At 40.1% G+C, this 23,655-nt stretch overlaps 2 protein-coding genes across 2 annotated transcripts; both read right to left on the reverse strand.

Annotated features, from left to right (window-relative positions):
• Positions 1-3,158: 3,158 nt before the first annotated feature.
• LOC5504876 (organic cation transporter protein) lies at positions 3,159-16,068 on the reverse strand. Its single transcript, XM_032373212.2, has 10 exons — positions 16,005-16,068; positions 15,615-15,672; positions 7,848-8,158; positions 7,273-7,700; positions 6,500-6,751; positions 6,171-6,305; positions 5,908-5,987; positions 5,724-5,832; positions 5,389-5,461; positions 3,159-4,399 (listed from the first exon to the last, which is right to left on the reverse strand). The coding sequence occupies exons 3-10, from the start codon at positions 8,154-8,156 to the stop codon at positions 4,163-4,165; spliced, it is 1,623 nt and encodes a 540-aa protein (XP_032229103.1). The 5' UTR covers positions 8,157-8,158; positions 15,615-15,672; positions 16,005-16,068; the 3' UTR covers positions 3,159-4,162.
• A 6,226-nt stretch (positions 16,069-22,294) lies between these two features.
• Positions 22,295-23,412, reverse strand: LOC125561752. The gene is made up of 2 exons (XM_048726037.1): positions 23,347-23,412; positions 22,295-23,313 (listed from the first exon to the last, which is right to left on the reverse strand). Exon 2 carries the CDS (start codon positions 23,116-23,118, stop codon positions 22,306-22,308), a length of 813 nt encoding a protein of 270 aa, XP_048581994.1. The 5' UTR covers positions 23,119-23,313; positions 23,347-23,412; the 3' UTR covers positions 22,295-22,305.
• Positions 23,413-23,655: the final 243 nt, after the last annotated feature.

Genomic DNA, 23,655 nt, shown 5'->3' on the forward strand with positions numbered 1-23,655 from the left:
ATCACTCAAGCTCTGTTTTGATTGGTTGCTATAACGTGTGAATCACTTTGGAATCAGTTGACAATAAAATCCCGATTCTACCCCTGAGAAAAGTAGGCCTTTGTTTGCTTTAGCGTGTGATCTCTTGAACACATCTCTCGAACTGAAATCTTGAAAAGCAAAGCATGGCTTCACAAAATGCACACGTTTCTCATGGACAGCCTGTTTGCCGAAAAAAATAGTGTTATTCTTTTGATTATGGTGTAGAATTTGATCGAATTCAGATCCCGAGAAGTTGGAATTAATGATGAAAGTGTGGCGACCGGACGATAGCTCTTCCGAATTCTCTATGAGTAAAAATGGCAATGGAAAGTGGTCGCCTTCGTAAGGGAAATACATAATGTTTTTAGCAGAACCCCCGGACAGTGTATTCTTAGTATATTAATGGCATTTCTGTTTGCCCTGTGTTTTATTTGGGAAGATTTTCGGCTGTTATTTCAGTAAGGTAAATTGGCTAGTAAAATCACCTCTTCTACTTTCGACATTAGCGTAAGATACTACACGAGCAAAATTGACCAGTACACGAATTTCGGTGCCTCTAATGGAAACATGCAAAGAGGAGAAGTGCCAATAGATCAGCAACTAGATGGGATAATGCACCGTAAAGTTGCTTAGAATTGAGAGGTCATGGAGTCGATTATTGATACGAGTTGCTGTCTGTGTGGCACAAGCTACGTTATAATGCAATGGGAGGTTGTTTTTTATATATTACAATCACACCATTTGGATATTGCCAAGGGGTATTCGAAGAGAATAACTGGTACTTGCCTCGCCACACTTTTAAGAACACAAATCTGGTTGAATTAGGTAGGAATAGTGTATTTATTATCTGCCTAATCGTTGAATGAAGTCACTCAGTTTTAAATGGCCATAAGTTTAATACAGCACCGGTGAAACTTAACCTTAAATTTATTATCTAACTACATAAATCCCTAAAATGCCAAATGCATTCCTAAAAATTCTGCAGATTGCATGTTTCAAACACGTAATTTCATAAATTTCCTGTTGAGCATACCCCCCCCCCCCCCCCCCCTTGATTGGTCCGTGACCATTTGGAATCAGTCAACGTTAGGCCTGGATCCATCCCTGTTTTGAGTTAACAAATGCAGGGACGAAGTTCTAATTGGATTGAATTATTATAAGGCCTCGAATCAATTTTCAATTTGGGGTATCAATTATCGTATGATCAAAGAAAAGCCTGAAAATTCTAAATCTTTTAAGTTTTATATTACCAATTCTTAACTGTAATCAATCACAAACACTAATCTATCTAATTTGAAATTTAGAGTTCTTATGCTCAAAGCTATAAAAAAAATGACCCCTTTCCAAAAATGAGCAATCTATTTTGTCCTCGTCGAATCAAATACTTTTATCGCTAGAGGAAAAAAAATTCTCGATAGAATTTTTTTTATAGTTATTTGAGAAAAAGCTTTTTTAGAACTAAATACTTTGTCAAAATAGTAAATTCATTTAATCATTCTAAGGTCTCTTATTTTTCAAATGAGTCCCGTCTTTTCACGAATTTTCGACGCAATGCTTCGATGACAACAGGTACCAGATAAATACCTTATTTTTTCCGTCGAAGTTTACCGTTTGCCTCGATGGCCCAATAATCCCGTTTGGTTGCATTGTCATCGCATTTTCCTTGTTAGGAAAATTTGGAATAATCCATCTCGTTTTCCTGGCGTTCACCGAGGAGGATAACGCGAGTAATTCAAAGATTTTCCTGACCAGAAAACGCATGGAAAAAATTAACATATAACATAACCATAACCCTATTGGTCACGTTTTCATTCCCCGTTTGCCTCGAGTTGTCAGAGAAAAGAGACAATTTAATGGCTGTGCTTCTCAACTATAAGCTTGCCTGCCAACGATGTTACTGGAAGTCTGTTAATTATACCTCCAAGAAGCAGGGGAAGAGTTTTGAATTCGATCGGCGGTTTGTTTATGGTATGAGGAGCATTGGCATAGGACATGTTGGTGCTAAGAAATTCTGCACTGCGATGAATGCCGTAATCCCCAACTGCGAGAACGATTAAGCAGAACAGTAGTGTCATTCTAAATCGTGTGAAGGAGGTTACAGAAGAGAGAATGTCTAAGGCTGTACACTGGTTCTGAGAATCCTGACTGTGGTGCCTCTTTTAAAGCAACCTGGCAAAGGAGAGGATTCTTCCCTACATGGTTGTGTGACAGCTATCTCTATAGAAACCAGTAAGGTGCTTGACGTGGAGGCCCTTACGGTTTCATGCAAGCAGTGTCAGCTGCACAAACACCTCGATAAGGACAGTGAGGAGTATAAAAACTGGAAACTTGACCATGTCAACTGCAAGGCCAACTTAAGAGGCTCGGCACCAGTCATGAAGCCAGAAGGGACTGACCAATTTTTTTAAGAAGTCAGTCTAAAAACACAATTTGTGTTACACTGACTTTTATAGTGACAGTAACTAGACCACTAGACCACTCGAGTTAAGTATTGGGCAACAAACATTTTTGGTCATAACTTGAATTGCATTTAAGATATTCTCTTTATTATAGTCCACTCTATGGCTTTACTAGTCATCAATATTGTCTGCAAATTTCATTTATTTTGGATAAAAAGGCTAAGGAGTTATCCCTGCTAGAATATATGATACGGAAACTATGGTGTTGCCTCTCTGCCTGGTTGCCATGGCAACATATGGACTTATGGAAAATTGTATCAACCAATTCCTTCCATCATGAAGACCAAATATAAAGTGGTTTCAAATCATTAAAGTACTTTCCAAAAAAAATGCATTTTCAATGACACATACCACCTTTAACTATGTGTCTCACTAACTTCCGCCCGGCAAAATTCGAACAAAAATGAATTATTACAAGACCCTTGTTACTGAAAGCCTCTATCAAGTCTATTATCAAAATGTATTTTGTTTGGTTTAATTTTTGATTTCCCGTGCGTAACAGTCCGTTGAATATTTCGCTATTCGAGGGCCCTCGTATCAATCGAATCAATCGAAGGCGCTTGAATGATATCTAAGAAAAATCCATTTCACGTACAAATTTATGGGTTTGCAGATATATTATAGTAGTTCAGCGTGCATCAATTACATTCAGGAGAAAAGCAAAAGTTAAAACCGTGATTGGCAGAAGCTTCTTTTTTTATTCGTAATTCGTAAAAGCCTGACAAATATCTAGTTTTCAACCTACTCCTCCTTATTAGTATTCTAGTTATAACCTCATTCACATTTAATGATTTCATATTAAACCCCATTTTTCCCTGCTGATAAATGAAGCTCTCCCCGTTCTTTAATATTGTAAATTATTCATAGGTATTTTTAATGAAATAAACTTGCAATAACAATAGAAAAGGTGTCAATCATTTAATAAGTGCAGTTATGTTAGGGTGGTGAAGAGTATTTTCGTGATTCGTGATTGGCGGTTTTTCGCGTCACGTTTCATACATTTGTACGTAGAAGTAAACATCGATGTCATTGTGTGTTAGTTTAACTGAGGAGTGGATGGACCGCAGCGTTGATCTATGATCTATGTATATTAAATCATATATTCAGGAGAAAAATAAAAGTTAAAACCGTGATTGGCAGATGCTTCTTTTTTTATTCGTAATTCGTAAAAGCCTACAAATATCTAGTTTTTAACCTACTCCTCCTTATTAGTATTCTAGTTATAACCTCATTCACATTTAATGATTTCATATTAAACCCCATTTTTCCCTGCTGATAAATGAAGCTCTTCCCGTTCTTTAATATTGTAAATTATTCATAGGTATTTTTAATGAAATAAACTTGCAATAACAATAGAAAAGGTGTCAATCATTTAATAAGTGCAGTTATGTTAGGGTGGTGAAGAGTATTTTCGTGATTCGTGATTGGCGGTTTTTCGCGTCACGTTTCATACATTTGTACGTAGAAGTAAACGTTAATGTCATTGTGTGTTAGTTTAACTGAGGAGTGGATCAACCGCAGCGTTGATCTATGATCTATGTATATTAAATCATATATTCAGGAGAAAAATAAAAGTTAGAACCGTGATTGGCAGAAGCTTCTTTTTTTATTCGTGATTCGTGAAAGCCTGAAAAATTAATCAGACAAGACATGTTTATTTTGAACAGCGAAAGGGTTCAAACTCAAGCAAAATCTACATTGTCATCATTTTCATCAAAGGCATATTCGACGGTTTTCTTTGATCGCAGAGTAGAGCACGGGACCCCATAATGCTCCTTGGTCCTCTCCATTTCCTCGATAGTCTGCGGGAGACTGGTATTGAGTGTTTCTGGTAACCATAGCGACGAAATAGCAGCTAGCACAGCAAGGACGCCGAAGATGCTGACGGGGAAAGTCAAGCTAAACCCTGGAAGCTGGGCCTGTGAAGAGACATGGCAAAAGAATAGCAAAGACATCAAGAGAGCTATCAAAGGAGTAAAAAAGTCTAAGCTAAGGGCACTACGCTATTACTTAAGGAGAGTTTGCATCCCTCTACGAATTGTGTTTTTCCTTATTGATTCTTAGGGATAGTGGATATAGATTTTCCTTGTTTTAGGTCAGTGAACAAACGTGATCATTATTCAAACCCGCGTAAATACCAGAAAAAAAACATTGTTATTGCTTCAATTATAATCTAAGAGTTTATTTGGTTTTCAAATTCAGAAAATAAAACAAAAAAAAATGCTGGGGTGTAAAATAACTCGCAATCTACTGCGTGAACTCAGAATCAGCGTTTATTTTTTCTTTCGCGCCTGCGAATTATTACGCATCTATTACTCAACCCAGATCTAACCGATGGAAGAAGGCCCGAAATAGCGTGTAAAGTGAAGCGTGTGTGGCAAAAAGTGAAATACTATGACTACAACACCGATTTCATTTCTTCGATATTCCGGAAAATAAGCTGCATCTTGTTGTGACGAAGAACAATATTATATTAAATGTACTGAATATAATTGATTATCAATATGGAGTGCCTTTTAGACGAAGAGGCCACATCTTGCTGGCTAATGTACCATCCACTTTTGTCACGTGACCGATTTTCAGAAAATCATGGACATTATCTTAGGAAAATAGCCATTTTTCTAAAACGGTCATGTGCTTCCTTTCAATCAATTTAAAATTGACCTCCACTCCCCCCCTGACCGGAAATGTCCTGTAAATTCTAGAAGGACTGGGTTCCCCAATTGAAATGCCCATGATTGCAGGATAAGGTTATCATTATATTAAGTCGAATTCAATGCTGGCTCCGCTTTTAGGCAGTGCCTAAATCTATATATTATTAACTCGGATTCAATGCTGGCTCCGCTTTTAGGCAGTGCCTAAATCTATATATTATTAACTCGGATTCAATGCTTCTATCTAAACTTACCAGCATGACGATAAACGGCGATAAAATGGCGCCAACACGAGCGCACATGGAGCCCACTCCCATGCCGATGTTCCTAAATGCAGAAATGGTTAAACTGGAACCTCACTCGGTAGAACGATACTTTGACCGGCAAAAATAAAACGTTTGCGGAAATACCGAAAATCTCGTGGCGATATTAAAGGGTCGTGAAAAAAAAAATCACAAAACTACGGCAAAAACAGTGTCGGAAGAACCTTTCATGTAGGTCAAAGGCGTCATTCTCTAAAAAAAACAATTGTTATAATGAATGCAGCATTCATCATCGTGCCTAATGGAAAAAAAGATATCTGTTTTACCTTACAACTGTAGGGAACTGCTCTGAGGAAATAAGGTAGATGTTGTTGAATGCACACGATGTTAGACTTCTACCAAATATAGCAAGACCCGCTACGATAGCTGCATTGGCTGCAATAGGGGAAAAACAGAATTACCGGGACATGTCAATCATTAATTACACGAGCTAAACACGATATGGCTTACCTTTCGGGATCCCCATTATAACCAAGCATAAAATACCAGCGATGAACATGTAACCGAAGAACGGAATCCGACGCCCAAACCTGGGTTTTCAATAAAAGAGTTGTGTCAAAACACCTGATAATTTTGTCGTGTTTTGCTGTGTCTGATGTGCTGTTTTGCCATGCCGTGTTGTGCAAAGTGCTTGCACTATAAAATCCTATTTTGCAAGAAAATACGTTTTTGGATGATCAGATTCGTCGTAAGAATGAACACAACAAACTCACCTTTGCATGAGAAACCAAGAAATCGGAAGATGCGGAATGGAAAGAAGAGTCATCACAAGATAGTTGACGTAGAGGTTTCCTGCCAATGCGGTGATGTAAAGATAAATCCCAAAGGAGATGAGAGAGATGACGAACCTGCAGGACGACATATTACTGTTAATTAACAGGGGGACATTAGTGTGAAGGGTGTCGGGGGCGAACAAGAAAACTTTTAGCCATCCACGTTTACCATGAACGTCACAAACGGTTGTGTCTTGACAACAATTACAGATGAAATAGGGTTCATCTGTGATTCTCCTGGGATTAGTTTTCAGGAGAGCACTACTCACCAATTAAAACAGAGAATCAGAGTTCGCTTTCGCAATTTCGGTGAACGGAACAAATCGAAGGCAGTGTAATTCTTGCCGTTTTTGCGCTTTTCCTGCTCTCTCATCTCCTCGTTGTAAATGCTTTCAATCATCGCCGTCGCGTTATCACTGTCTAAAAGCTTTTTCTTCTTGCCGCCATACTTCATGAGGAGTTCTCGAGCTTCATCCTGACGCCCTTGGGTGATGAGCCAACGAGCGGTGTCGGGAAACACCCTGTTGGGGTAATACGAGTATTCACGTTACAGGCTTGTCATAATCATCCAAATATGAGCAATTCATACAAGACAGAGTATTTCACGTTACAGGCTTGTCACTAATCATCCAAATATGAGCAATTCATACAAGACAGAGTATTCACGTTACAGGTTTGTCACTAATCATCCAAATATGAGCAATTCATACAGGACAGAGTATTTCACGTTACAGGCTCGTCACTGATCATCCAAATATGAACAATTCAAATATAAGGAAATTCTTGACTAAGAAATCATGTGAATTCTTTGATAACTGTCGTTTAGATAACTCGTTTTTCTAGCTCGCTCAATCAATTCCTCATTTCACGTTACAGTCACGCCTCTGATCATCCAAAGATGAGTAAATAAAAGGTGTATGGGCAACTAAGAGATCACATTACTTTTTATGAATTATAAAAATTATAGTTATTTTTGCACCACAAATCCTTTTTTGAATGGTCTCTTGTCTAGGAATGTGCTGTTACTAATTCCATCACTTACCTCCAGAAGAAGAAAAAAGGCACGAAAAACAGTGTAACGCAAAGGATGAGCATTCGCCATTCCCTGATAAAATACGCGCACGTAAAAGACAAGATATCCCCTAGGTCCCAGAAGAAGTCTTGGACTTTACCGGACATCGTCCGGGCCTTTGGTCCGACCAGCTCTATCACGTACACGTACTGACACACCATGACTGACGCAAGGGCAAACCCAACACCGAACCGCAACAGGGCAAGGAGGGAGGGACAGTCAGCGAAAAACGTGCCGAACGACAGAATCGTCATGATAGCTGAACCGACCAGGAGGCAAAGGCGCCGTCCGAATCTGTCCGAGGCCCAGCCACCGACCAATGAGCCAATGAGCATTCCAGCGAAGAAACATGACTGCACGGCGGCGCCTTTGTGCGCGTTGTCGCAAATCAAATTCCACTAAAATAGCAAAAAAGTGACGCTACAAGCCAGGTAACAAAAATCTTAAATTCTTTTATAATCAAAATTGTGTTCAATATGAAATTCCTTTACCAAACAGGTAAAAAAAGTGGTTAAGACAAAGATTGAGCAAGAATGACGTCGTACCTCGGACACTGCGCTAGTAAACGGTCCATCAAACGTGTACGAAGAACAGTTGTCACAGCACTTGCTCGGAGCACATGTGGAGTTAACATCACTGCAATGGAACTTAGGAGTTCCGAAGGCGAAAACGAGCAGAGCGAATTGCAGCCCGATGGGAACGATGAGAAGGTTGACGCCGGCGTACAGAGCCCTCTGGTAACAACCAAACGAGTTGACGTGCTTAAACACGTCGTCAAAGGTCGACAGAGCCCCTGCTGAGAATTCTACAGATGTAGTCTTACAAGTGTTGTCTTCGTGATTGCCTTCAGACATTTCTGAAGAGGAGCAAAAAAAAAATAAAGCGCTATAAGTTGGAGGTTAAGGTTATCTGAGAAAACGGAAAATCAGAAAAACAGTAGAAATCAGGGAAAAACAGCAGAAAAAAGAGACACAACAACACTAAAGCGGAAACCCTATTTAATCTGATGTCTAGCATGACTCTTGTCGCCCCAAAGGGCAAGAGTTCAAAGGTGCAGTTCTAATAAGCATTAGTCAGGCGCGTACCCAGGATTGGCTTAATAGCTTAGGGGGGGGGGGGGGGGGGGGGGAAGGGTTCGCGGTCATAAACATCATGTGGGAAAAGCGTAGTACTTGACGATCCTTCAATAAGAAATTACCCACTTTTTGATTACCAAGCGCGGGCAACCTTCACCCCCCCCCCCCCCCCCCCCTTTGTACGCGCCTGAAGGTTTATCTGCATGCTGCCTAAGGCAAAACTATATGTACATGTTTTGCAGCTATTTGCTACCTAAAAGACCAAAATTTCATACCCCGTTCAATTTTTTTTTCACTTTAAGGACAGGATGGTCACATAAACCAATTTACGAGGATTTTTGTCATGTTTTGGCTATCCAATCTGTTCGTGCGAGTCACTCACTACACATGGAATTTCACTGTTCAGCTTTATTGTATTTTGCAAATTTAAAATCGGTGCTCGATTGGGGATTTATCTCGTATCATCGCGGGATATACCAAGAAACTAAAAATGTCAAAGCGTAACGATGAGGACATGAAGTTTTTTTTGTTATAAAGGATCCTTAGTAATTTTTGTTAGCTTCCTGTGGTTTTCTGTGTTTACACCGGATGGCGGCCATTTTAGATGCTTCTGTGGTTACAAATCATTTTGGACACTCCTAAATAATAATAAATGATCTTTTAAACATCTGTGCAATCCTGAAAAAGCTAGATCTGTTGTCAAACCTTTTGTGTAGTGGGGGTGCTACGCAGGCCACTTTTTTTAAAAGCCCCTTTTTGTAATCTCCTCCTCGACTAAATTGTTTGATCTGTTCTTGGCAATATTTTTTTGTTTTGGGAATCAGTGCTTTTTCACGCTAATTTATTTAGAGCGAAGAAACATTAGAACATTAAAGATAAAGAGCAGCCTAGTACTTTATGGAACCCGAAGATAACTTGTCCTAAAAATAGAACACATAATATTTGGTTACATTTAGTACCAAACTTGTTATTCCGGATTCCAGACTCAATGTTCTATTCTTATTTTCCCTTTAATTATTAACTCAAACTGTGTAAAAGAGTGTACAGAGTGAAAAACATTATCATTACTCTTATTACTCTTACTACTCTTACTACTACTACTACTCTCACTACTACTACTACTACTCTTACTACTCTTACTACTCTTACTACTACTACTACTACTACTACTACTACTACTACTACTACTACTCTTACTACTACTACTACTACTATGACTACTATGACTACTATGACTACTATGACTACTATGACTACTATGACTACTATGACTACTATGACTACTATGACTACTATGACTACTATGACTACTATGACTACTATGACTACTATGACTACTATGACTACTATGACTACTATGACTACTATGACTACTTGACTACTATGACTGCTCTTGCTCTTGCTCTTGCTCTTACTCTTACTCTTACTCTTACTCTTACTCTTCACAGTCAGCCATGCATTATCCTGTAAGAAAGGAGGCTTTGTAGCTCGAAGGCATGACACCATCAGAGATCTCTTGACAGCTCACATAAGTAAAGTGTGCAAAAATGTAGAAACAGAGCCACTCTTGCGACCATTTGACAATGAAGTCTTTAACCTGCAATCCACTGTTACAAGCAAAGAAGCGAGGCTGGATATAAAAGCAGGAGGTTTCTGGACACCAGGAGTTACAGCATTCTTCGATGTACGTGTAACGCATGTTAACTCCCAGTCTAACCAGAACAAACCCACAGAAACTATCTTCAGAGAACAAGAGAATGAGAAGAAGAGGAAATACAACCAGAGAATAATCAACGTAGAGATGGGAACTTTTACACCACTAGTTTTTGGCACAAATGGAGGCATGGGGGTAGATTGTAAGAACTTTCTAAAATCCCTTGCAGAAAAACTGTCTATTAAGAACGGCGAGGCTTATGCCCGTGTAATCTCATGGATACGTATCGAATTTTCTTTCGCAATTTTAAGAACAGTTCACAAATGTGTAAGAGGTTCAAGATTCCCGTTCAAATCACATAACAATCACTGATGATTGACAACAATCAATGATGATGACGATGACGGTGACGGTGACGGTCACGGTGACGGTCACGGTCACGGTGACGATGACGATGACGATGACGATGACGATGATGATGATAAAGGAATAACTGTCTTATGTGTTAAAGACCTGACACTAGGGAATACCGCAGAAAACTTCCGGCCCATTACATGCCTACCGCTGATGTGGAAACTACTCAGCGGAACACTCGCAGACAAAATATACGATCACTTAGAAAATGCAGAAATGCTCCCGTAGAACAGAAGGGATGCCGCAGAGCTTCAAGAGGCACCAAAGATCAGCTTCTAATTAATGGACAAACTCTGGGAGAAGTGAAAATACAACGAGGCATTTTTCAAGGCGTTAGCCTTTCCCCTTTGCTATTTGTAATATGCTTAATACCACTGTCGATTATACTGCGAAGTGCAAGTGGGAGGTACCAATTAGGCAAGGATGCGGGATCCCTAAACCATCTGCTGTTCATGGACGACCTAAAGTTGTATGGGAAGAATGAACGTGAAGTTGATTCATTAATAAACTCAGTGCGAATATTCAGTAGTGACATTGGCATGGAATTTGGCCTTAAGAAGTGTGGGATCCTCATACTTAAGAGAGGAAAAGTTGTGAACTCGGATGGAATTGAACTCCCAGATGAACAGAAGATGAAGACGATAGAGAATGAGGGATACAAGTACTTAGGAATCCTTGAGTACGATGACCTATTACACGGAAAAATAAAGGAAGACATAAGCCGAGAATACTTCCGCAGACTTAAGAAAGTGCTAAAGGCAAAGCTTAACGGAAAGAACACCATAATGGCCATAAACACTTGGGCGGTATCAGTTTAAGATATGGAGCTGGTGTAGTTAAGTGGACCAAGGCTGAGTTGGAGAACATAAATAGGAAGACAAGGAAACGGATGACGATCTATGGAATGCTACACCCTCGAGCTAATGTTGGCCGTTTATATCTACCAAGACGATGTGGAGGCCGTGGGCTGATAGGGGTTGAAGATTGTATACATCTAGAAGAAAAGGGATTGGCAGACTATGTTCACAAAAGCGAGGAACAGTTACTTCTAGCGGTGAGGAATGAAGGAATACTTCGTGTAGAGGAAGAACAGACTGCTAGGGTCTTAAAAGAAAAGCTAAACAAAAAGACAAGAGGATTGGAAGACTAAGCCATTACATGGTCAGTTTCTTAGACAGACGGAAGAAACAAGGGATGAGTCATCGTGGGACTGGATGACAAAAGGAAACTTGAAGAAAGAGACAGAAGGACTGATCACAGCAGCTCAAGACCAGGCGCTGAGAACGAATGCATTAAAGGCGAAAACAGAAAAACAACAGATATATCTCTTATGCAGAATGTGTGGCTTGAAAGATGAAACGGTGAATCACTTACTGTGTGAATGTAGCAAGATGGCACAGAGCCAGTATAAACACCGACACGACAACGTGGCCAGAATTGTGCATTGGGCAATTGCGAAAGAACATGGATTTGAGGTTAAAGAAAAATGGTATGAACACGAGCTATTACCAGTCATCGAAAAACCTGACCTAAAAATACTGTGGGATGTTACCATCCAAACAGATAGGGAAATCCAAGCCCGAAGACCTGACATCGTAATAGTGAACAGAAAATAAGGTGAATGCATAGTAATTGATATTGCTGTGCCAGGAGATGCTAATGTCGGCGAAAAGGAAAAGGAGAAAGTCCTGAAATACCAGGATATAAGAAGAGAAATTGCCCGATTATGGGACATAAAGACATGTGTTGTCCCAATCGTTGTTGGCGCTCTCCTCGGATCAGCGCGGCTACTAAGACAGGTGCTCGAGGTCTGAGGTCGTAGGATACGACTTGACCTCGATACATAACCTACCAGCTGTTAACAGCTGTGATCGAATATGATTATCATCATCATCATCATCATCATCATCATCATCATCATCATCATCATCATCATCATCTTCATCATCATCATCATCATCATCATCATCATCATCATCATCATCATCATCATCATTATTATTATTGTTATTATACAGCCCGTCAAAGTCAAAGACAGCTGCACCTAGTCAGCGGTATCCAAGCTTTCCAACAGTGCTTTGCGGTCTTCACTTTTAATCCCTCGTCGTTGAGCTGAAGCCAGCACAAGTTGATGGTTGCTTATATTTTTCATCACAAATACAGCTATAAGCATATTAGGAGAGTGTCTCAGGACATCATGAAGTCTTTTGGGGCATAATTGAGTGCTTTGCTTATGGATATTTGCAAGCAAAGGTGGATTCATGATGATTTTTTTTGTTTGGCTTTGCCTGGATGAGAAAATAATTTTCTAATGAATCACCACAGCTCTCCTAAATGTTGTCTTTTCTGAAACCAAATTGATTCCAAAATTGTTTACGCTGCTATTCTGGGTCTGTATGACCTGGAATTGATTTGTTTGGCTTCGGGGTGAAAAGACTTATAAAAAACCATCTGACTTTGGGGAGAGGAGTGTTGACTGGCCCTCCCCTCGTGAATTTTTCCCTGGATCTCCCAGAATGCTTTTCAATCCGTAAAGGCATCTTCATGGTTTTACAAGCCTTCAAGGAGTGGACATTGTGTTTTGAGGCCATGGAAATGAACCTGAAGGATCAGAATAAAGGTATCTATTTGTGTCTTGAGCTCTCTCCCTTGTGTTGTATTTTGAGCGTTTTATTGAGAGGGGTGATTCGGCTTTTCTTTCCTTGTTCGATTTGAAATTTGTCAAAGAACCTGTGCTATTATTTGGCTTAAGAGTAGTTACCAACACCTTGGTTGGATGCATATCTTCAAGACCATTTATCCCTTAGACTGATGCCTGAGTATCTTCATCTTGTTGTGTTTAGTTTGCATTTATGAATTGTTTGGGTTGTGGGTACTTCCCAAAGCCGGTACAGGCCGGTTGAGGGGTCAATGTGTTAAGGAGGCTCGTTAGTAATTCTTTTATAGCATACTTTTTTTTTTAATTTACTCGTTAAGAAATTGAGGTATTTGATGTGCTACTGTTTTATTTTATTTATCGGTAACCGATTTAAAGTTATTTAACATATGAACAGACCAGTATTCTATGAACTTTCCAATTTATTTCCAAAAATAACCGATGGTTCGAGAGCGTCAGCTTGTTGTCGTTGACTCGCGCTTGGCGCGCTTGCCGGCTGCTTTTCGGTGCACTGGTTGATTTGCGGCTTCTTTTTGGATTTAGCCTGATATTGCCCTCCTTTGGTCTTTTTAGCATCCGTGTCCTCTTTAAAGGAAGTGTCAGCCTCCCTGGGCCGCTTCTTTGAGCCGTCAGCAGCACTTTTGAGCCGTTGCTTTTGAGCTTGTGTTAAAGATGGTGCCTGTCCTTCTTTGTTTTACTATCACTTTCACGAGTCATTTGAGAAGACAGAGTACTTACGGCATTACTAAAAAGTGGAACCGGCGGAACAAGTATATTTCGCTTAGTTATAGGGGTAGGGATGTCATACTAGGATCACCATTTATATTCTTTCTAATCTGAACAACAACAAAAAACATTCCGTTGTGAAATGCTTAGACAACATCCACGTAGAGTTCTCCTGATATCAGGTAGATATCCTGCCCTGGGGCAGGAAATCGGCTCCTTTGAAGTTTTGTCCCGACCGGCGAATTTGTCGTGTTGTATGGCGTAACATACCGTTCAAAATGAATCTGGCAATTTTCGGAGCCGGAAATAACAATTCTCGGTCACTATTTTTTCACATCGTGGAAACCAAGTTTCAATTAATATTAGTCTGTTCTTTTTGTTAATTCCATGCAAAGGAATTTTTTTAATTATTGTGTTTTGATGAATGCTGCCATTATCAAGTTAACTGGAAACTACATTTTTCTTTATTAAGCATTGTCTGGCTCATTATTTCTTCGCGTGGTTGTGCAGCGATCCATTTTTTTTTTCAAAAAGGGAAATGTTAATCTAGCAGAGAATATTCATTTACCTCTTAACTTGTGTAGAGTGTAGTCTCGCAATCGCTCTCACTTTCTTGCACCATTCTCGGTTTCCATTTAGAGAGGGACCCACCGTAATTCCCAACCACATACGTTGTTGCCAGCATACCGCCATTTTCTAGACTAAAAGGATCGAAATTTTGTTCTCGACACAGGTAACCCGCTTTAAAAAGAAAGGAATTGTAGTGTCGTTACAGTTCATCGCTTCGAGACTGTTGAACGAAATAGTTCTGTTAAGTATCTGTTAAGCGCGACCAAGCGCGAGTTCTCACTGGTTCCAAAAAAAAGGCAAATTTAACTCTTTTGCTTGAAAAAAAAGTTTTTTCTTATAAATCCTTTGCATCAATGGCAAATCGTTTTATGAATTCATTTTATACTACAAATGACCTAGGGCAATAAGAGAGAAAGCCTGGTTTGCAAACAAAGTATAAAACAAATCATCCTATTATCCTAGGCACCCATCCTTAATTTAATACTTATACGCCAGTGAAACTGTGTGCAAGAGTTTTGTGCTTTTGTCCGATCCGGCTTAAATTTTGCGCTAAGCGATTGAACTACAAAGGTATATTGTCGTACCGTAAATTAATTCGACGTCAAAATTTCGACACCACTCTTTATGAATTATCGGCATCGGTTATTAATTGTGGACGCCGATAATTGTGCTTCGATTTGCGGGGCCGGAAATCGAAGTGGAATAACGGACCCTGGGTTTAGAACCCGACACCGTTTATTTAAATATCGGAGCCGTAAATTATTATCCGACGACGCCGAGAATAGGGTTTGAATTAACGACGTCCTACAATTTATACCAGGCTCCGAGAATTGTTATTTACGGCTCCGAAAATTGCCAGATTCATTTTGAACGGTATGTTACGCCATAAAATGTTGCATAATCCATTTAAGATATACGGTATGTAAATAAGCGCGGGATCACTTCTTTTGTGAAACATGTAGCAGCAATGAATATCTAAAAGGATCCAAAAAGGAGCGTTGAACACTATTATGACATAATCAAAATATATTCAACAAATAGTAAACCATTCAGTTTTCGCAATGAATTCAGCTCTCTCTATTACGGACACATTCGGAACCCTAACCCTTTATTTGTTGGTGTACTGTGTGATAGGGTTCTCTGGATATAATAACAAGGACGCAGATAATCATAGCTGATACAATAGAAAACTGTTGTTTTGCTGACTTTGACTCACCTCTGTTGTGAATCTGCCTAATTTGAGAATGTGTAGAGCGTCAGCCGCAGCCATTGATCTGAATCAACCAAGATAAAGACCTTTATTAGCGCAGTTTATGTATTGTCATGTATTATCATTCCAATGGCCGCTTTGCATAACAATAGCAACACCCCCGGGACCATGGGGGAGCGAAATTGATAAATTTATGCTTAAACAAATTCTTAATATTTTTAATTGATATTTTTAATTGATATCTTGATGGGACCCAATTTTGGACCTTACGCGTCTTGTTCTGCTGTGTACTTGTGGTCCCAAACATTCTCTTACCCACATTGTTAGTATAACGAAAACACACTACTAACACATGCATATTCTACAATTTCTATAGACTAAGGCCATGTTTTGTACCTTTCAATAACGAGCTAATTTATGTTCTATCAGTTTTACAGCACGAAGGGAAACTTTAATGTTGTAATGTCTAGCGCGGGCGTCAGGCCTGATACAAATCTTCATGTTTGGGACCCATATTTTAGGCCCTCTGTGATTGGCTAGAAATATTTGGCAGTTGGAAGCAACACTTTGATTTGATTGGCCCAAATTCAAATTTATCGCCCATGCAGGTCAGATTACAGGCTTACCAACCTCTCAGTCAGTCTCCAGTCAATCCCAGTACTAGCTCGAATAATTTCACGATTGATCACCTCCTGTAATTGTCCTATAATTGTCTTATATTCTAGAATAAAGGTCACAATAAAATCTCATTGCATTGTGATGTGTATTTATTCAGAATAAGCGGTATTTCTAACGTTTGAGCAGTTGAGGGTTCCGCGTTACTATATAACTATAAAAAGAAGTAAAGGGCAGGCAGAATTTGGAGTACGAGTAAAATCTCGAAAATCAACCACCACAGTGCGGTAGAATATAAATATCTCCATTTCCCCAGCGATTTTCGGCCTCCCAAACAAACTCTTTCTACCAGAAAAGGCTAAGTTTTTACACATATCGGCAACCCAGAGACGATAGAGGAATCCGTGGATACAACATTCGAATTCAATTTGACAGCGTGGCTTGAATTAACCAATCAGCGTGTCGCTTTACCGACAGCATGCATCTGGTGACAATTCAATCGTGAAAATATTCGAGCTAGTTACTGGGATTGACTGGAGACTGACTGAGTGGTTGGTAAGCCTGTGGTCAGATCGTGTGTTTATTTCTCAACGTAATCGTTTCCAGAAGCTATAAGATTAATATGTACTTGGAGGCCTTTAGAAGCTGCATTAATATTTCAGATATCATTAGTCGTATCAAGAGAGCATAAGATAAGAGAGGGACACTTTGGTATTACCCGCGCGCCATGTCGATTACGAATCTGGCTATTTTTAGTAACCACCACCCCACCACTGCGCGTGAGCATTTTAACTCACCCTACTCCCGCGCTTTGACATTTACATCTTGTTTTTGCCGCTGTTTTGTGACTTGAAACCGAAAAAAACCCTATTTGCACAAATACCATCGAAAATTTCATTTTAGCATCAAGGATACAGGCAGTTGCGGTTTATTAAGGAGATGTAGTACTTCGAGGATTGCAAGACTTTTTAAAAAAAGGAACCTATTCTACACTGCATCCATTGTCGCATCGTATTAAGATTGGGGATAAATTTGGCTCCCGGCAACCGTGCACTATGTGCACTCCCACTGACGTAACACATGTCGATGGGTTCCCTACTTTCCAAACCTTAATATCTTTAACAGGGAATCCATCGATTCCAGTAAGTGCATTGCGCGCATTCATGACAACGCTTTATGATACTCATCCAACCTCTTTAATATTCTAATCCTTTCTTCTCCCCAAACCTAAATAACCCGATCGGGTCTTTGTTACTCGGGAAGACGTTTTCCAGAATTGCCTGCAGGGAACGCATACAAAAAACGTTTGAGTTAGTATCCTGCCACTCTTGAATAGGTCCTTTATTGACATTTGCAAGAGCAACCCCCATATAATGCTCAACTCCGCGAGCGTTACAGATACGTCTGCGCGCATCTTCTTATCCCAAACCTATCTGAAAGTGTCTCCTCGCGCCAGGGTAGATGAGAATTAAATTACTTCAAAACAACCAGTGAGCAATCTCGTTCTTAGGATCTCCTTTTAGAGTTGCCCTACAACAAAACTGCCAGTCTCTAAAATTCAGTACAGGGTCTCCTTGACATTTACCCAAGTTGTCTTATTCGCCTAAATTCCCCGGAATATACTGCCATATCAAAAACAGTATCCTCCTCCCAAAACTACAATCTCTTCTAAACCAGAATAAACAAAGAAAGAACAATACCTCACTGCCTGTGAAACCCCGTACTGACCCACAGAGGAGGACAGTTTTGACCCAGTACAACTGAGAGGCTGTTGAGGTAGCCTGTTTCAAAACTGTCTCCCCCCCCCCCCCCCCCCCCTGGGACCTGGGGGTAGTACACAATGTTTCGGCATAAATCTATTACATAAGTGACAAGTGACAGTTTCGTTAATATCGATTTCAACCACGTGATTATAATCCATTGTAAATCAGTCAGATCAACAGTAACCGAGATCGGAACTCTGAAATACAGCTAACCAGTACGATTACAAAACCTACAGCTAACCAGGACTTTGAGAATCAGAAAACACGATCGGATACGCCACAGAAGTAAGTTAATTTGTGAGTTTGAATAACTGTAAATAAGCTTTGATTCCATGCAATCAATGTAAATCAAATAACTTTCATTCACTCTAGATCGAATAAATATATCTTTACACATCGTTGGATTGTTATACGGTTTGTGGCGAAATCCTCACGGGAACCTAACGCAACACACAAGTACATAGACATAGACTAAAACGAGATAATAAGGCCTGAGCGCATGCTTAATTATGTTGATTACATGCCATGTATTATCAATTCCACTCAATTCGTGTTATCCTTATTGCTCTGGGTGTAATCTGCTCCTTAAAACGTTTTTATGACACCTTGCCGCCCTTGGCCTTATTGGCTCCTAATTCGTCAAAAGAGCAATCAAATGGTCAGCGTCGAGTTGCACATAATGATATTACTACTTTTGCACAAAATGGGAACCCTATGGCTAGCATCGCAGCCGAGAAGGAGCTCAGTATGGATTCTCATTTTCCCGTACATGCTTGCATTAAGTTCTGCTCCTGTCCTGTCCCATCTCCATGTTGGTCGGTTACATGCTTCATACAAATAATTTGCTTGATACACACTAGTCCCCGACCTGGTATACCAGGCTTCATAAATTCACATGACAAACTCTTGCGCCGGCTTTGATGCATATAAAATAATTAAATTTTCCGACGATCCCTCGTTCCGCTTTAATAGTTATGAATTCTCTACTCGTTACACGTAATTCACATTACAAACTCTTGTTCCGCCGTACTATAAAGACTCGCGTGACAAACTTTTGTTCCAATCATACTATACACAAACTCTTGCCTCTGCCTCATTATATATAAACTTGCGTGACGAACTCTCGTTCCCGCCTGTACATAGTCTCGCGTGACGAACTCTCGTTCCCGCCTGTACATAGACTCGCGTGACGAACTCTCGTTCCCGCCTGTACATAGCCTTGCGTGACGAACTCTCGTCCCCGACTGTACATAGACTCGCATGACGAACTCGTCCCACCCGTACATAGACTCGCGTGACGAACTCTTGTCCCGCCTGTACATAGACTCGCGTGACGAACTCTCGTTCCCGCCTGTACAAAGACTCGCGTGACGAACTCTCGTCCCCGCCTGTACATAGACTCGCGTGACGAACTCTCGTCCCCGCATGTGCATAGACTCGCGTGACGAACTCTCGTCCCCGCCTGTACATAGACTCGCGTGATGAACTCTTGTTCCACCCGTACATAGACTCGCGTGACGAACTCTTGTCCCGCCTGTACATAGACTCGCGTGACGAACTCTCGTTCCTGCCTGTACAAAGACTCGCGTGACGAACTCTCGTCCCCGCCTGTACATAGACTCGCGTGACGAACTCTCGTCCCCGCCTATACATAGACTCGCGTGACGAACTCTTGTCCCGCCTATACATAGGCTTACGTGACGAACTCTCGTCCCTGCCATACAAGACATAGATATACGTAGCAAAATTCTTGTCTCCGCATTGGTGTTCACAAAGGCTTGCAACACGAGCTGTCGTCCAAGGTTCCCGTGCAAATGGTCTAATAATAAAGTATAATACGACAACTAAACTAACCCTCAGACACAAAAAAGAGAGAAACATTGATGCTCTTAATAAACTTGTCATATAAAACGTTAAGAGGAGAAAATAAATATCGAAGGAGGCACGATTAAATAAGTACACACGGCGACTGAGTCCATAATAAGACAACCGTGTTTGAAAATTTCTAAAAACACAAAACGCAAAACGAAGAAAAGAGAAACCAAGTTATATCACCTCCAAATTCTTCGGGTTTTTTTTTGCGACCTAGGCCTTTGGCCGCCTTGCGGATGGTCTTGTTTCTTCCTCTGTCCAAGCACATGGGCTACCGGCTCCTCGCCCAGAACAACATCAACATCAGCTACCGCTACTAGATATTAGGCTTCAGCTATCTAAATGAAACAGTATTCATAGAAACAAGAAAATGATAATGGTAGACGAGTTAAAACAAAATTAACCGAAACCGCACAACAACTATATATATTTAGAGCAGACCAAGCATTTACCGTTCACCTCGCTGCAGTTGAGCAATTCGATAATATATTCATATTCACTAATTTTATATACTCTGCTATAATGTATTTAGCGTAAATAGAGACTTCATTCAAAATCAACAGCGGAAAGCCTTGTTTTTCAAACACCGCTTCCACTCTAAGGCCTAGATTAAACGGCGTGCCAGGGTCGCATTATCGAGCCGCTCTAGAAAAGTTCGACAGATAATGCGACGTTAGCGCGCCGTTTATTGCGCACAAAATTGAATTAATGAGGATTTCGCAGGATTTCTGAAGCGAGTGGGCTAGTCGGATAATGCGACTATGGTACGGCGAGGGATTAAACGGTGCTCCAAGGTCGCACCAGTCATAAGGATTACATTATGCATAGTTTATAATCAATGCAAATCGTTTTGGTTGAACAAAAATTAAAAAAAAGGAGCTACCCGTGCAGAGTATTATTGACTCCCCCGTTCTTCGCGCATGCGCCAAATTTACAATAACTCCCCTGAGACCCTGTATGTAGCCTGAAAGCCCGTATGTAGCCACTTGCCTCCCACTTTTCAGGCAATAGTGAAAATGGCGACGTTTCAGAAATTATTACCTGAGGACTCAACGGGTCGGGTACAGATGTGCAGCTTTTGTTTCGGGGACACGAAATACGAGTGCATTTAATGCGAAATGCCGTTTTGTAAAAAAAAAAAAAAAAAAAAAAAAAACAGAAGACGCAGCAGGAGTCATCGCCATTTCTTTATTCAATATATTGCGGCATGTAATCAATTCATTCTCCTATTCCTATTAGACCATATTGCTCTGACTTGAAGGCTTTTCTAGTCATTTCTAGTCTTCGTGTTCTGTCCTCCAATGTAGCGCCATGAGACGAAGCAGTATGTTTTTTGTGCCTAATAATTATATTGTTACACTCCATACCCATGGGAGTTAACAAACAAAAAGTTCGACTTTTATTGTAGAGTCGGTCTATGATCGAACCTCTACCGAACCAGAACAGTGCGACTCTGGCACGCCGTTTAATCTAGGTCTAACTCGCTGATTCTTCGGGGTTTCTCAACATTCATTATCTTTCTAATGGTCATACGAAATCCGTTAGTTAGATATGATATTGATTTTTGTGAATATTCCGGTGAATTGAGAAGGAATTCAAGAAAAATACATTTCATAAAACTATCCTTGTAGCGTGGGAATTCATTTTTGTGATGATCAAAGCCAGCAAGCTGAAATATCTGAGCTTTTCTAGCTTTTCAAGACAAGAGACAAGGGAGCCAGCTCATGGCTGAACGCTATCCCAATCGAGGAACATGAAAACATTAGCAAACAAACATTAGCAAACAAACTCTCAAGTTAGAACGAAGAGTCATACGCCGATACCATTTCCTGGTGAGCACCCAGCTCCCCTTTGCCATTTTAAGAACAGTCCATGTGTGTGTGAGCGGGTCAAGGTCTCCATTTAGGTCACGTGTTAATAACTTTCTTAAGCCACATTTGTTAATAGTTTTTCTAATATTAATTGTACATATATTTTTCTGAATTTTATAATAATAATAATAACAATAACAATAATAACAATAATAACAATAGTAACAATAGTAACAGTAATAGTAATAGTAACAGTAATAGTAATAGTAACAGTAACAGTAACAGTAGTAGTAGTAGTAATAGTAATAGTAATAATAATAATAATAATAATAATAATAATAATAATAATAATAATAATAATAATAATAATAATTATAATAATAATTATAATTATAATATTATAATTATATAATTATAATAATAATTATAATAATATAATTATAATAATAATTATAATAATAATAATAATAATATTTTAATAATAATGATAATTTTATTGTAACTTACTTAAACAACTCAATTTACAATTTTAGAATTACTAAATATTTCTTTTATAAATGATTTTTCTTGATTCATTAGAATTTGATTATTTACAAAATTGAGCTATACTATTAAAAATCGTGGTTAAAAAAACAACTACAAAAATACATTTGAAAAATATTTGCTCTGTTTCTGAATTTCAAAGTCATTGTCATATATATTTACATGTGCTCGCCTTGGGCTCCTTGAACCACGTAGACACAGAAGGGCAGGTCTTAAAATGGCGAACGAAACTTTTGCACGGATCCAGGACACGGTTGTTGAGTATAATTCTCCCTTCTTCTCGACAATGAGCTCCGCTAGCCTGGAGTGAAACTGTTGGCATTCGCTTGACATTCCCCCTGTCGAGCCAAACACTAATGGTGTGAAAGTGGCCTGCTCTATTCCTAACATTCTAGTAGCGTACTGACGCTTCTTTTCTGTTTCATGTTGCCTAAATATCTGGTCAATGTTCATGTCTCTATAGGATTCAGCATTAGCATGGCAAACTCGTACATCAAAAAATGCCTGCCTCTGCCTCTCCCAGAAACCTCTTGCTACAATGTTCAGTCGTGCGTCTCGAGCGGTGTTAGCTCCCTTGTTAAGCTCTTCTCCCGTGATGTCCTGTAGAACAGGCTCCGTTTGCTCATCTTTACACACCAGACTCAGCAATTCCGCCTCCAAATCCCTCAGCTCGTTGTGGCGTTGGATTACAAACCCGCCTCTCTTGCAAATCATTGCGTGATCTGCGTCGAATGTGTCCCCGCAAACGCAGATAGATTGTGTCTCGGGGATCTCCCAGTCGTATCTCAATCCTAGAGCGTCTCTGAATTCTCGTTTGTTGAGATCAAAGCTCATCTCTCTTAATGGCAGAACGGTAAGCCAGCTTGAAGCCCCTTCCTGAGTAGCAAGGTCCACTGCTCTTAGCATATTAACAGGTAGAGAGCTTTTCACCTCCGCGCATCTAGACTTCAGGTACTCGTTCTTCTCTCTGCGCGCCTCTTGCTGTGCTTCTTGTACGGCATCGTCACACGGCAGCTCATGCGTTTGCTGTTTTATCTGTTCTGCAAGCGGACCACAGACCTTCGTTGAAGCTGTAAATTCGAGAGAAGCCTCATCAGCGGGATTTGTTATACCCAGGCCTCCAAACCTAACTGCCAAAGCGCGGAGATCACGTTCTGCCTGAGTACACGTGCGCCCTGTTAGAGAGGGTATCAAGGTGTCTGATATTGCTGAGATGAGCTGAGATATTGTATAGATAGTGTAGGCCAAGAAGTTTGGCTTGGCAGACTCGGTCAAGCATTGTGTTGTCAGACCTTGGTGGTCATATTGATCCAACTTATGGACGCGAGACATTTGTCGGGTAGAAATGACCATCGTTTCGGTATTGATAGGGTTTAGCGCAAGGTTAGAATTGGCTGACCAAGGGCATAGATTTTCAAGAGATGAATTAAGCTGCAAAGCAAG

Source organism: Nematostella vectensis, chromosome 1 (genome assembly GCF_932526225.1).
Source record: "Nematostella vectensis chromosome 1, jaNemVect1.1, whole genome shotgun sequence".
Taxonomy (NCBI): domain Eukaryota; kingdom Metazoa; phylum Cnidaria; class Anthozoa; order Actiniaria; family Edwardsiidae; genus Nematostella; species Nematostella vectensis.

Excerpts from the sequence above, each read along its gene's own strand:
- LOC5504876 (XM_032373212.2), bottom strand. The coding sequence starts at position 8,156 with ATGTCTGAAGGCAATCACGAAGACAACACTTGTAAGACTACATCTGTA. Across the intron at positions 5,833-5,907 it reads TATAATGGGGATCCCGAAAG|CCAATGCAGCTATCGTAGCG; the intron begins GTAAGCCATATC and ends CCCCTATTGCAG. Across the intron at positions 5,462-5,723 it reads CAGTTCCCTACAGTTGTAAG|GAACATCGGCATGGGAGTGG; the intron begins GTAAAACAGATA and ends TTCTGCATTTAG.
- LOC125561752 (XM_048726037.1), bottom strand. The coding sequence starts at position 23,118 with ATGCTAAGAGCAGTGGACCTTGCTACTCAGGAAGGGGCTTCAAGCTGG.